Source organism: Coccomyxa subellipsoidea (genome assembly GCF_000258705.1).
Source record: "Coccomyxa subellipsoidea C-169, whole genome shotgun sequence".
NCBI classification, from domain to species: domain Eukaryota; kingdom Viridiplantae; phylum Chlorophyta; class Trebouxiophyceae; family Coccomyxaceae; genus Coccomyxa; species Coccomyxa subellipsoidea.
In genome coordinates this window covers 357361-369374 of record NW_005178042.1, presented here as the reverse complement: position 1 = coordinate 369374, position 12014 = coordinate 357361, and the positions used below count along the sequence as shown (strand labels likewise).

The window sequence follows — 12014 nt, the reverse complement described above, 5'->3', positions numbered from 1 at the left end:
TAGTGGCTTCCCACACAGTACAGCAGGATGAGATTTGTTGTGGTAGGTGCATCCTTCTAGACCTGTTCCAAACAGAGGCTTGATGCTTTCAATAGGCACACAATCTACTTTTTTTCTCTCTCTCTTAGACATGCGCAGGGCCTTTCAGTTGGAGCATGCCAAATCAGATGAGAATTGCGTGCTCGTGGTCTGTAGCTAAAGCTTGCACAACTCACACAATGGGCTCAGAATGATCAAGCAGATCAATGCGAATCAATGCAGTCGTGGCCTACTTATACATCTTCACCTGCTCTCCCCTAATAGATGACTGTGTTGCTGGTGCAGCGTACTTCAGACCAGCTGGCTTCAAAATCATCCCCGGTGATGTGAGACAAATATCGGGGCAATCGGCCCTGGTGACAACCCCCTTGCAGCTGCTGGCAGCGTTGCCAGTGGTGTGGAGTTGCCTGGAAGATGACGATCTTTCCAGCGCTGGCATCGCTGCCCTCATTGCTATAGCAGCGCTTCAAACTCAGGGGCATCGTTGGAAAGCTGAAATGCAGCGGTGTGCTGTCCCTATAGTTGTATACTGCCTGCACCCTCCACAGCCTCAAATTTGCATTTGGGATCACGTTATTTGGGATCACGTTGCTTGGCAAGAGGCATCCGGCAGTGAGGTGTCATGACAGCAGCTTAGCATTTATGGTGTTCCTGTGCAGGCATGATCTGTCTCTGGGCGAATTTGAACTTGTCATGCGCTATGGCCAGATGTTATTGTTTCAATTTGCTGCAAGCAGCGGTCTGAGCCCCCAGGCAAACAACACGATCGTTGCAAAGAGCTGGGAAAATATAGAGAGACTGAAGCAGCTGAACCCAACCACGCCTTGGACCTGCTTTGCTGCTTCCAAGTATTGCTGCACCGTCAGGCGCAATCCTGGCCAAGCCATGGAGGTGATTTTGCCACACATGCACAAGAATCCAGGGCATCTTGCTGCTTTGACAAAACTTGGGGCTTTCTGGACTTGCTGCAGATGCATGGGCTTTGTGCATGGCAGAACAGAATGCAGCTGAAACTTTCCTGGCAATCACAACTTCTATCGCAAACCACCGGGCACTCACAGCATTGCCTTGCTGTTGAACTCAAAGTGCACATATCAATGGATACCCTGGTATTGTCATTTTGGTTCCATGCACAGAATGGCCCTGATCACTGGTGCACCCATTGCAGGAACTCGTGCCAGCCCTGATGTTAGCTGTGGAGCGGAAGGATGACTTGAGAGCCAGCTTGCTGCAGTGGATGTTTTGCTGGCTCATGCTGCAGACTGGGGGCCGCCCTGGCCACGTTTTCACAGCGTCTGACTTCTTGGCGCATGTCAAAACGGTGGGTCCTGCGGTGAATATATTTGCATGACCAGAGAGTCTCAAAACTTGGCTATCTGGCTCTGCTATCCCAGGCTAGCCGGGGACGTCACACACTCTAGCAATTCGCACTAACAGCAAATGCCTCTGGGCTTACACTTTGGCCATCTCGCTCTGCTATAAGAAATGTTTGGAAGCTTCACAAACTGTTTACATGTCGCATGACCCTGAGGCGGCTGCTAAGCTAATGCATGTGTAGCTGGGATTAATGGCTGATTACTAAGCTGATGGTCCCCCGTGAGCACATGCATGTGAAGTTGACAGTCATGCTGAGGAGCATACTGGATGCCATGCAGGCAAAGAAAACCAAGGCGCGGCTGGACAGCTGGGGAGAATTCCGCTGCGAGAGTGGGGGCTGGTCGCCTGTGCAGGACGTTCCATTGGCCCTCAACAACCACTACTGGGGTAGTCTTGGAGTGGCAGCGCGCTTCAAGGACGCCATCAAGCGCGACCCAGCCTTTGCAATCGCTCAATTCCCGACCCTCACGGAGCAGCAGATTGAGAAGGAGCTTGTGCATGTCAGGTGAGCCAGCATCCATGTAATTCTTATGACATGCTTTTCCTGCCTGAGGCAAGGCGCGTCCGCAGACAAGCTGCAGGTGAAGGCTGCCACATCATCTACCCCTTGATGGAGTTGCCTGATCCAAGCAATGTCCTAGCAATGGGGCGCAAAGTTGTATGAATAATCTCAGCTCATTTCTGCATGCTTGCTTAATTGGCCATTTGGCTGTGCTCTCTGGCTGCTGAACGGAGAAGAGGCTAGTTAAGCCACCCGGAAACAAGCATAGGTCCGACAATGTGCCGCTGGGAAACGTACTGCTGTGTTGCATGCATGTCACAACTGCACTTCTCCAGCTGCGTGGGTATTTCTTTCAACAGGTGTGATCAGTGCCAGGAGCTGAATGACAAGCTGCTGGCATGCACCGGGTGCCAACAGGCCAAGTACTGCTCCAAGGAATGCCAGAAGAGGCACTGGCTGGGCGGGCACAAGCAACAGTGCACTGCGCCAGTATAAAAAAAATGACATGAGAGGCATATCAGCACGCTGAGAGAGATTGTTAAAGTATTGTGCATGCAGCTGCACAATTCTTGAACGTGTTTCTTTTACGGCTGGCACACACAGCCTTGTATATCTTCTCACACCTGTGGCAAGGCTTGAAATTCATTGAAATTAGCACTAGCATGTTGTGCAATGATGGGAGATACACTGGTGACCCATGAAAGTCATGAAAGCAACATTTTCGATACAAATACACCAATACCCCAGCACACCGAAAATATCCTGTTCTTGCAGTCTGGGTACAAGAATTGCAATTGTAGCTTTATATTTTGTAATAGTATCATCTGAGGTTCTAAAGATTCACCGTGGCTGTGGAACTCAAGGATCGTCATGGCTTGAGAATGTGTGACCAAGCACTTTGTTTTTGTTTTGGTTACGGCTGATGTCGGACGCTGCTGAGATACTACATACACAGGTGCACTTCCATTCTTGACCAGAAATAACAAATTAGCTTAGTCAGGGCATCAATGATTGCATCAGGAGAGACCGCATGCCAACAGACGAACCAACATCACCATGACTGTTAGCACTGTTAAAATTTGCCACGTGTCCTTGCTCTCACGTCCTCTACAGCCGCTGTCTTGCTCCTCTGCACCGCAGTGCTGTCCTTGTTCTACACAAAGCGCCCTTCTGATGCTCCTGCAGTGCACTCCTTCTTGTGCCTGCTCACCCAGTGCTTCTTCTGGCAGTCCTTGGAGCAGTACTTGGCTTTGCCGCAACCCAGACATGCCTGCAGCTTATCATTCAGCTCCACGCACTGGTGGCACCTGCACAAGACATCAGCCTATGACATTTCAGGGCACATCAGCACCATCAAGATTTAATACCCGCCACCCTGCTTACACATGGTCTGGGTGCAGTGAGAAGAAACAGGCTGCGCTGTTACTCCAGATATAGCTATAAATCTGCCCACAGCACAGAAAATTGACACTATCAAGGAATTGACACAGGTGGCTGGAGGCTATCTACTTGACAGTAGCATAGCGATCACGCCACAGACAGGAGCAAAGAAGCCTACTTGATATACACAAGCTCTTCTTTGATCTTTTGCTTAGTGAAGGCTAGGAGCTCTGTGTTTGCAAAGGCTGGGTCGCTCTTGATGGCTTCCTTGAACTGCCCTGCCACTCCCAGGCTACACCAGTAAGGGTCTCATTCCACAGCCAGGGGAATGCTCTGCACTGGCGTCCAGCCGTGCCTTTGTCTTTGTTGCCTGGTGAGCACCATCATCTGAAACAATGTGCAGTCTGCTACTGGCACTTGGCGTTAGTGAGAGGAAGTGTGCAATAAGCAAACAGGAAGCAGCATGTCCCATCGTCAGAGAGATCTCTAATGAGCGCACATTTGCAGTGTGGCACACCTCTTTGACATGCGCCAGAAAGGCAGATACTGTGATCACATGTTCTGGGCGGCTCCCAGTCAGCAGCATCACGTGGCAGTACATCCACTGCAGCGGGCAGGCCTTGAGATCATCCCTCTGCTCCTCAGCTGCCATCAGGCCAGGCCGAAGGTCCTGCGGCAACCCCGCCAAAAGAAAGTTCTCAATTTGAATAATAGGCAGCATGCATACCATTCCAGATGGGCAGTGCGATGCCTGTCATCAGAATCAAATGCTTTCCCCAGCTCCTCTGCGAGACATTTAATTCTTTCACATTCAAATTGTTCAGCACAGTGCAGACTGAGCAACTTGCACCGCATGGGTGCTGCAAATTTGATTTTTTATCTTATGAAACTTTGATAATTTTTCGCTGGATTTCAGCTGGAGTCACCTGCATGGCCTGCCACGGGTCAGGGGTTGTTTCTCATGTGGCAAAGGACAGCGTATTGGCAAGTCACATATTTGGCTGAAATTGTGTCTGGAGCAAATCCCCTGAATTCTTGCCAGGTGATATGATTGAACCCCTGCCCAAGCAAGCAGCCCAGCATACTGGTCACTCGAACGGCGTTCCTTAATCCCCAAAGACTTACACACAATTCGAGCAATCTCTTCTATCGTGCAAGGTACCTTTTAACGCTTTGGGCACAGGGCCCTGTATTTCAAGAGTCGCGCAAGGCCGGTGCCACTGATTTCAAGCGGACCCGACTGTTTTGAGCTCAACTGGTGCAGTGCGACGTTTCAGCCGAGAATGGAAGAGCTAGATTACCTTCGTCTCCACACCTGTGGGAAATTCAAATGCAAGGGTGAATTCCGGGACGTTTGCTCTTTCTGCGCCGCGATTGCCACCAGTCCTGAGAAACGCAGCAAGGCGATGGAGGTCGTTATTGACGGCGAGAAGCCGCAGCTGGAAATGCAAGAGCTGCTGAGAATGATGCCACTCATCGTGGACGTGGAAGCTAAACGCAGAAACGTGCTGAAGGTAAGAATGAATAAGCTCCATATTCGATGCAAGCCCTAGATAGGTCGATCTACTCACACATAAGATGAAGGCATGCATAACTTATTCCCAACCTTCTTGTGCCTTCTGCAGTGCCTGGTCAACTTCACGCACATGTGCCTGATGTATGACAGCAGCTTCCCTAGACTGACCCACGAGGTGAAGGTGCTTCTCGCTCGTGAGGCATTCAAGCCAGAGATTGGACACGGTATGCACCTCCTTAACGCTCAAGTCGACATGCTTATTCTGCCAGATCCTGTAACATCATGTGATAGATGTTGTTCGCATGCATGCAGTGAAGCACAGGCTGCTGTTGTCCGCATGGCATGCATCAGTGTAGCTGCAAAATTTGAGCTGCATGCTTTGACTCCCATAAGCAGCTCCCTGGCTGGTGCAGCGTATTCCTGCTTTTCCGACAAGAAGGGCAGCCCACAGCAGTTCGTGTCAGAGCAGGCAGCAACAATCACATCTCCAGAGGAGCTGCTGGCAGTGTTGCCCATGCTCATGTACGTCCTAAAGGGCCGGAAAGAACACATGGCCACTTTCGTTCCTCTGATTGCCCTGGAGGCCCTGAAGGGTCGCCGTGACCAATGGGATGCTGTCCTGCAGAGGTGTGCTCCTCCCTCTCCCTCAAGGATCTGCATGCACTCATTGGGCTAGCACAACAAATGCTAAGGTCACGATTGAAGGAATCCACTGGACCCCAGGCGCCAGCCTGACTCATTAAACATGAATGTACTTGGTGGAAAGGGCAGGATGTAATGCCCGGCCTGGCTCGGTCATGGGGGTACTTACTCTTTTATTGATGATGGTCATGACACGATAAATGCATGTGGGATTTCCCTGCATGCCGCAGCAATGCTCAGCAACTCTCAGTGCATGTCATGCATGCACAGGCATGGCCTCACCGCGAATGCAGTGGAGGGAGTTGTGCGCAGCGCTCTCTCAGTGGCCTCCCACTTTCCGCAACCCCACAGCGACCCGGACTGCGCGTGTTGCAAAGGCATTGATGCTGCCCTCCAGGGGAGCTTGCAGTACAACATGGAGCGAATGAAGCTGATAGACCCCACATCAAGGTGGTTTTGCGAGGATGTTGCCCGAATCCACATCACCGTCAACAAGGACCCTGCACAAGCCATGCAGGTGGGTTATGCAGCTTCATCCTTCTTTATTGAAGCCCTGGAGACAAGAGGCCGTGGCATACTTATAATGGAAAATGTAGACCTGAGTGTATTGATGGTACTGGAGGCTGTGTAACAGCCATGTTGTGCCATTAAATCTTCACACGAGTATCTATCTCTGACGTGCACATGTGCACGTGAATGCCGGGTGGACATATGCGAGAAATGTTGTTCTGATGGTTGCCTATCTCTAGCTTTACAGCATGGCAATTGTTTATTAGCTTGTGGTTCCAGAAACCTGTGCTTCTGCCCCCAACCAAAGAGCACATCACAGAATGACCTTAAGGCCTGTCACTGGCATTGTTGCAGGCGATCTACCCAGCTCTGACATTGGCTGAGGAGCAGAAGGATGACCTCAAGGCTTGCCCACTGCAATGGAGCTACTGCCACTTCCTACTGCTGACTGGAAGCCGCCCCGGCCACTTCATCACAGTGTCTGACTTCTTGGAGCACGTAAGGAAGGTGGGCACATCTCAACATCGTGCCCATCTCTTCAGTTCTTCCCGCATGCACATGCATTACCATGGGATCTCATCATGTGTTTGTCAGTAATGCGTGAGAATGTCAGACATTGACTGGTGAATGGAGCAATCGTGTTTATGCGATGCAAGTTGCGGGTTTTCTATGGTCATCAGGCTAAGAAGACCAAGGCGCGGCTAGACAGCTGGGGAGAGTTTCGCTGCCCAGAGACAGGCGGCTGGACGCCAGTGCCTGGGACTACCTTGGCAGAGTCTGACAGTTACTGGTGCAGCCTAGGAGTAGCAGAATTTGCCAGGGACACCATCAAGCTCACTGCAGCCTTTGCAGATACACAGCTCCCGGCATTCGATGGGACGAAGCTCAAAGATTGGCAGGACGCCGTCAGGTGCACCCTGCTAAATTCCCTGCAGAGATGTCGCATTGTCCTGAACTCTCAAACAACTTGTTGAGTATGTGCAGTACTAAGGCCCCACAAGTTGCCCCCCTCCAAACAGAAAACATCCTGCAAGACTCCTGCATGTGTCATAGCGTCTATTTTAAGGCTGTGCGGGCCTGATTTGAAGTGATTGCTGGCCCAAGGACCTAGCATTTCTGCTGACGAGGCATGTGGACAAGCAGGTGCCATGCATGCAAGGAGCTGTGCGACCACCTGCTGCTGTGTGCTGGATGCCAGCTGGCCAAGTACTGCTCCAAGGAGTGCCAGAAGAAGCACTGGAAGAGCGGGCACAAGGAGAAGTGCACAGCTGCTGCATCAAAGAAATCGACCTGATATCATTACAGGTTTTCACTGTAGTGTCAGTCCTTCCTGTAGTAATGTGACATATAAGAGAACCATGCTTCACTGTGCCGCCTATAGTAGCACCTCTTTGATGAGGAACAGGGATCAACGGAAAGCTGTTTTGTGTCTGCATGTCTTAGCAGCAGTGTTGTTGTGGAATAAGCAAATCTATACTAGCGCCCTCAGAATGGTGTGGTGCAAACAAACAAGACCCCATGCTGCTTGCTATGCTGCAGGAGCACGGTATTTGGTAAGGCAATTACATCACAAGTGTTGTTTCTCGAGCACGTTTTGGCAATCTGGAATGGTGCATGAAATGTGAGCGCAGCAGATAGTGAGTATGGTGACGCCCTGCAGAATGTCCTGTGGATCTTGTAGTGAATAATTTGGTCCTATTATGCTGTTGACAAATGGAAAGTGATATAAGCTCTCTGTGACAAGTAGCAAATGCCTAGCAGGATCTACAATCTGGAAGTAATGGGTTATTACTCATTGTAACCTGCCATTTGTCATATGGATACCGCTAAATAGCATCGCAGCTCCTGTATATCAGTCCATGCATTATTACAAGAACGGTGACTCCCTGCAGTGACGAGCTTCAACATCACAGCAGGTGGCTTGTTTCTCATGTGTCAGTCATAGTCCAGTGTCCCGGATGATGTTGTCAGGGCTCTTGACGTAAGCAGACTAGCATCTCCCATGTGTCTTTTGCATCACAAGGGGTCCTTCAGGCTCTTTAGGGGGTCAGATGTAGTCTGCCCAAAGGGCTGCCCAAGGAGCTGCCCATATGCCATTCGTGGGCAGCGCCTGTCTAGGATGCCAAAAATCCATGCGAAATTTCCAAAATTTTGCTTTGAAAGATAGTGGGAGGAGAATAAGGGACTTCAGTTCGAATTCTGATTAGGCTACTCGCGAGTGTTGCAGTCTCAAAAGTGCCCACGCCGAGCTGATCTTCGGACACATGTCTGCAGCCTCACGTACCAACACCTAAAGCAGAAAGTCTGCGGAGAAAATATCTTCGGAAAGCTATACATTAGGTCGGCAAAGTATCCCGGGTCGGATAAACTTGCGAGAAACAACCAACCTTTCCGGGCTCACTTTCCACTTCCTGAAGTCAACAGCTTGTGTGCTTGCCCTGCAGCCAAGGATGGATCGTTATTGTAAACACATTTGCGGGGCGTTTGACGTTGAAACTCGTGAGGATCGGCGAAAATTGTGCTCGTACTGCGCGGCAAAAGCCATCAGCCCTGATCAGCGCACCCGTACAATGACAAAAGTACTCGAGGGCGAGCGGCTCCAGCTTGACCTCCTTGAGAGACGAGACAATCTCGACTTGAGACGTCACTGGGTCGCCAGTTCAGGAGGTCAGAACTCCAACGGGCTGAGAGGTTACGAAGAAGAACAGATGAAGGCAAGTCGTTGGTGCACTTGCCTTAGATCACGCTCTTGGCTCGACCTGTATGTACGTTTATTCCTTGAACTCCTGCCACAGCGAGGCCATCAATTGCACGGTTTGGTCCTTCCGTGTAGGCATTCCTCTGTGTTGACAGAGGATGTCATGTTGAAGGTACTGCATTGCCTGTAGTGCCTGGTGAAGTTCACAAAGCTGTGCCTCCTCTATGACACAGTCCACCCCAGAGCCGGCGAAGCTGCAAAGACCGTTGTTTGGGAGCATGGCTATGCGCCAAACATTCTTGCAGGTAATCAAAGGGAGCTTTTTTGCTGAGCAGTATCTCCATCGTGTCAAAGTCTCTCACTTTGACACATCATGGACCTGATAGTCACTGTCTGGCTGGTGCAGCTTACTACAAGCAGAACTTTGAACCACACTTGGATCTCTGCGACCCGTGCCTCCCGACGCGCATTGCTGAGCAGGCAACCCATGTGACAAAGCTGGTGCAGCTGCTTGGAGTTATCCCTGTCCTCTACAGAAGGCCGATTTTCTACTTTGAGGTGGTACGGCGGCACTTGTGGCTCTGGAGGCACTGAACAGGCACAGAGACCGATGGGGCGCTGAACTGCAAAGGTAATCCCTGAGAATAGCAGTTTTGATCACAGGCTTTGCTGCAACCCTGTGAAGGTTGCCGGGCGCGTTGTTGACCTAGCACTGAGTTCCCCTTTATCTTGGATAGCATCTGGGAGATTGATGTTGCTGGAAGAGTGGACACATCATACCCCCCCAGGGTGTGAATAATCCATGGTCTGCCCGGCTGTCTTACTAATGCATGCTGCGCATTTGCAGGCACGGCCTGTCAGCGGAGAGTGTGGAGCGCATGATTCGCTTTGCTCTCACACAACTGGTTCACAGGCTGGCAGAACAGGATGACCTGGACCCCCATCAGAGAGCCACAGTGCATGCGCAGCTGACCGATAATGCCAGCAGAATGAAGGAGATCGATCCAAGAATTCCCTGGGTCTGCGAGTATGCAGCTCGCTACCAGTACCACTGCACAAAAAGCCCCGGGCAAGCCATGCAGGTGACTTGCCAACATCTCCCCACAGCAACATGTCCCGTGACAAATGGTTGGCCACTAGAGACAACAGTGCCACTTCTTTCCCATGCCAGCCAACAGGCTTTGCATGGCATGTTACCACAGAGTTCTGCATAGTTTTGTTCATCTATGACTCTTTAGCTGAGGCCGGACTCTTGGCTGCTGGATAGAATTTAGCAAGTTTAGGCATGTGCTTGATGACATTGCTTAAAGCCAATAGAATTCTTGCTTTCGTGGTGACAGGAGCTGCTGCCCGGCCTGAACTTTGCAGAAGAGCAGCAGGAAGAGCTCAAGGCCTGCCCGCTGCAGTGGATGTACTGCCACATGATGCTGCTGAATGGAAGCCAGGCTGACAACCCCATCAAAGTGTCTGACTTCATGAGGCATGTCAAGAAGGTGACTACATAGCACTATTGGTATTATATTTCCTGACAATGAGTACACGCTTTTCCTGCCAAGAGGCAAGGTGCGTCATGCAGGCGAGCTCCAGGTCAAGCTGGCTCACTCCTACACATTGATGGGCTCAAGAGGTCCAAGCAATACCCAAATAACCGCGGGCACAGTGCTCTGTATACATACCGCCCCTGCAGGCTGGGGGCAAAAATTATAAAGCATGCTGCTGACTATTGCACATAGCACTGTGGGCAGATGGAAAGCTCACCTTAGCTGCTTCCCGGCAATGTGAGGAAAATTCCTGCGAGCCAGGAGAACTGCCAGCAAATTGCTGACTTTGATGGCACCCTCGGCATGCTTGACAGGCCAGGAGAAGCATGGCGAAACTGGCCAGCTGGGGCGAGTTTCGCTGCAAATACACTGGCGGCTGGACGCCAGTCAGTAGCAACACCTTGGCCGCCCCAGCAGACTATTGGCGCACTCTCGGCATGGCGGCTTACTTCAAGGATGTCCTCAAGGATGATGAAAGCTTTGCACAAGTGGAGCTGCCAGCCTTTGCGCCTCAGCAGCTTGATGCGAAGCAAGCTTGGATCAGGTGAGGACACTGTGCATAAAGCATTGTACTACAATCATAGTCACCAGAACTCATGTCTTCTCCAAAGTGTGTCCGAGCCTGAAAGTTCATCTAATTTAATAGGTTGTTATGTCTGTGGCTTGCTTTTATTCCCGATAGTAATGTCTAAGGCTTCTCGGAAAAATGCCCAAAAAAGCGCTTGTTTTGGCAGATTTTGGCCTATTAAGCCGTTGATAATTTCTGATCTTTATGTCTTCGGCCTTGATGCAATTACACAATTCACATGTTATGTCCGACACAATTTTGAAGTAATTTGTTATAAGACATAACTTATGACAAGTACGGTATGTTTTTATATTACTGCACGCTTTCCTGCCAAAGGCAAGGTACATCGTGCAGACAAACTGCAATTAAAGGCTGCGACAATCCTACCCCTTGTTGGACCCGCCAGATCCAAGCAAGACACAATCAATCGTGGGCAACGATGCCCAGTAATTATACCGCCCCCCCGCCAGCCGAGGGAGAGACAATGGATTGCCCGCCATCTTACAATGCAAGTCCATGCGCTAGAGCTGACACCACGAATGTGTGTGCTTGCAGGTGCTTCCAGTGCCTGGAGCGGTGTGACAGGCTGCTGCTCTGCATGGGCTGTGATGCAATCAGGTATTGCTCCAAGGAGTGCCAGAGGAAGCACTGTCTAAGTGGGCACAGGCACGAGTGCACTGCAATAAGGTCTGAAACAAACTCATAAGATGTGGGAATAAGCTGTGAACAAGGCGACCATCGCAATGTGCCATGTGTGGCTTTGAGGATGCTTAAGCATGTCCTGTTTCAATTTGTACGATGACTCGCTCACAGTTGCTTGCTTGCACGTGAGCTGCGGCACCGGCAAGTGTATGCACATTGTGTGTTTGCCAAGGATGCCAAATTTCTGCTATCCAGCCTGCGAGCGGCATTGAATATGTCTGATGACAATATGTACATTAGCGAGGTTCATGCAGCAGTGACAATTGGGATGTACAAAACCTTGTCAATGTCTGTGATTCACTGATACATGGCTGCTGCTTTCTGCAGTGCAATATGCAAGATATCTCGACCACACAGCATGGCAGCTCCTTAAAAGTGTTTCTCAGCATGCCTAGAGCTAAATTGCTGATGCTGGTGCATGCACAGCATCACAGTCTTAGCACATTCTGCAGCTGGCAGTATCCTAATCATTGCATTAAACAGTCTCACTTGCTTACGGTATGCTGGCCATTGAAAAGGATGGAAAAGCATCACAGAGA

General features: G+C 50.5%; 3 protein-coding genes across 3 annotated transcripts; 2 read left to right on the top strand and 1 right to left on the bottom strand.

Annotated features, from left to right (window-relative positions):
* Positions 1-1225: 1225 nt before the first annotated feature.
* On the top strand, positions 1226-2027 carry COCSUDRAFT_38860 (hypothetical protein; the record flags this gene model as incomplete). Its single annotated transcript, XM_005651592.1, has 3 exons — positions 1226-1360; positions 1695-1921; positions 1970-2027. 3 exons carry the CDS (start codon positions 1226-1228, stop codon positions 2025-2027), a joined length of 420 nt encoding a protein of 139 aa, XP_005651649.1.
* Positions 2028-3071: 1044 nt separating this feature from the next.
* Positions 3072-3950, bottom strand: COCSUDRAFT_55127 (hypothetical protein; the record flags this gene model as incomplete). Its single annotated transcript, XM_005651591.1, has 3 exons — positions 3072-3225; positions 3477-3571; positions 3816-3950. 3 exons carry the CDS (start codon positions 3948-3950, stop codon positions 3072-3074), a joined length of 384 nt encoding a protein of 127 aa, XP_005651648.1.
* A 631-nt stretch (positions 3951-4581) lies between these two features.
* COCSUDRAFT_38859 (hypothetical protein) lies at positions 4582-11479 on the top strand (the record flags this gene model as incomplete). The annotated part of the gene is made up of 11 exons (XM_005651590.1): positions 4582-4812; positions 4924-5038; positions 5228-5441; positions 5727-5973; positions 6321-6473; positions 6647-6876; positions 7110-7226; positions 9512-9746; positions 10005-10157; positions 10520-10749; positions 11329-11479. The coding sequence occupies 11 exons, from the start codon at positions 4582-4584 to the stop codon at positions 11477-11479; spliced, it is 2076 nt and encodes a 691-aa protein (XP_005651647.1).
* Between the last annotated feature and the right edge of the window lie 535 nt (positions 11480-12014).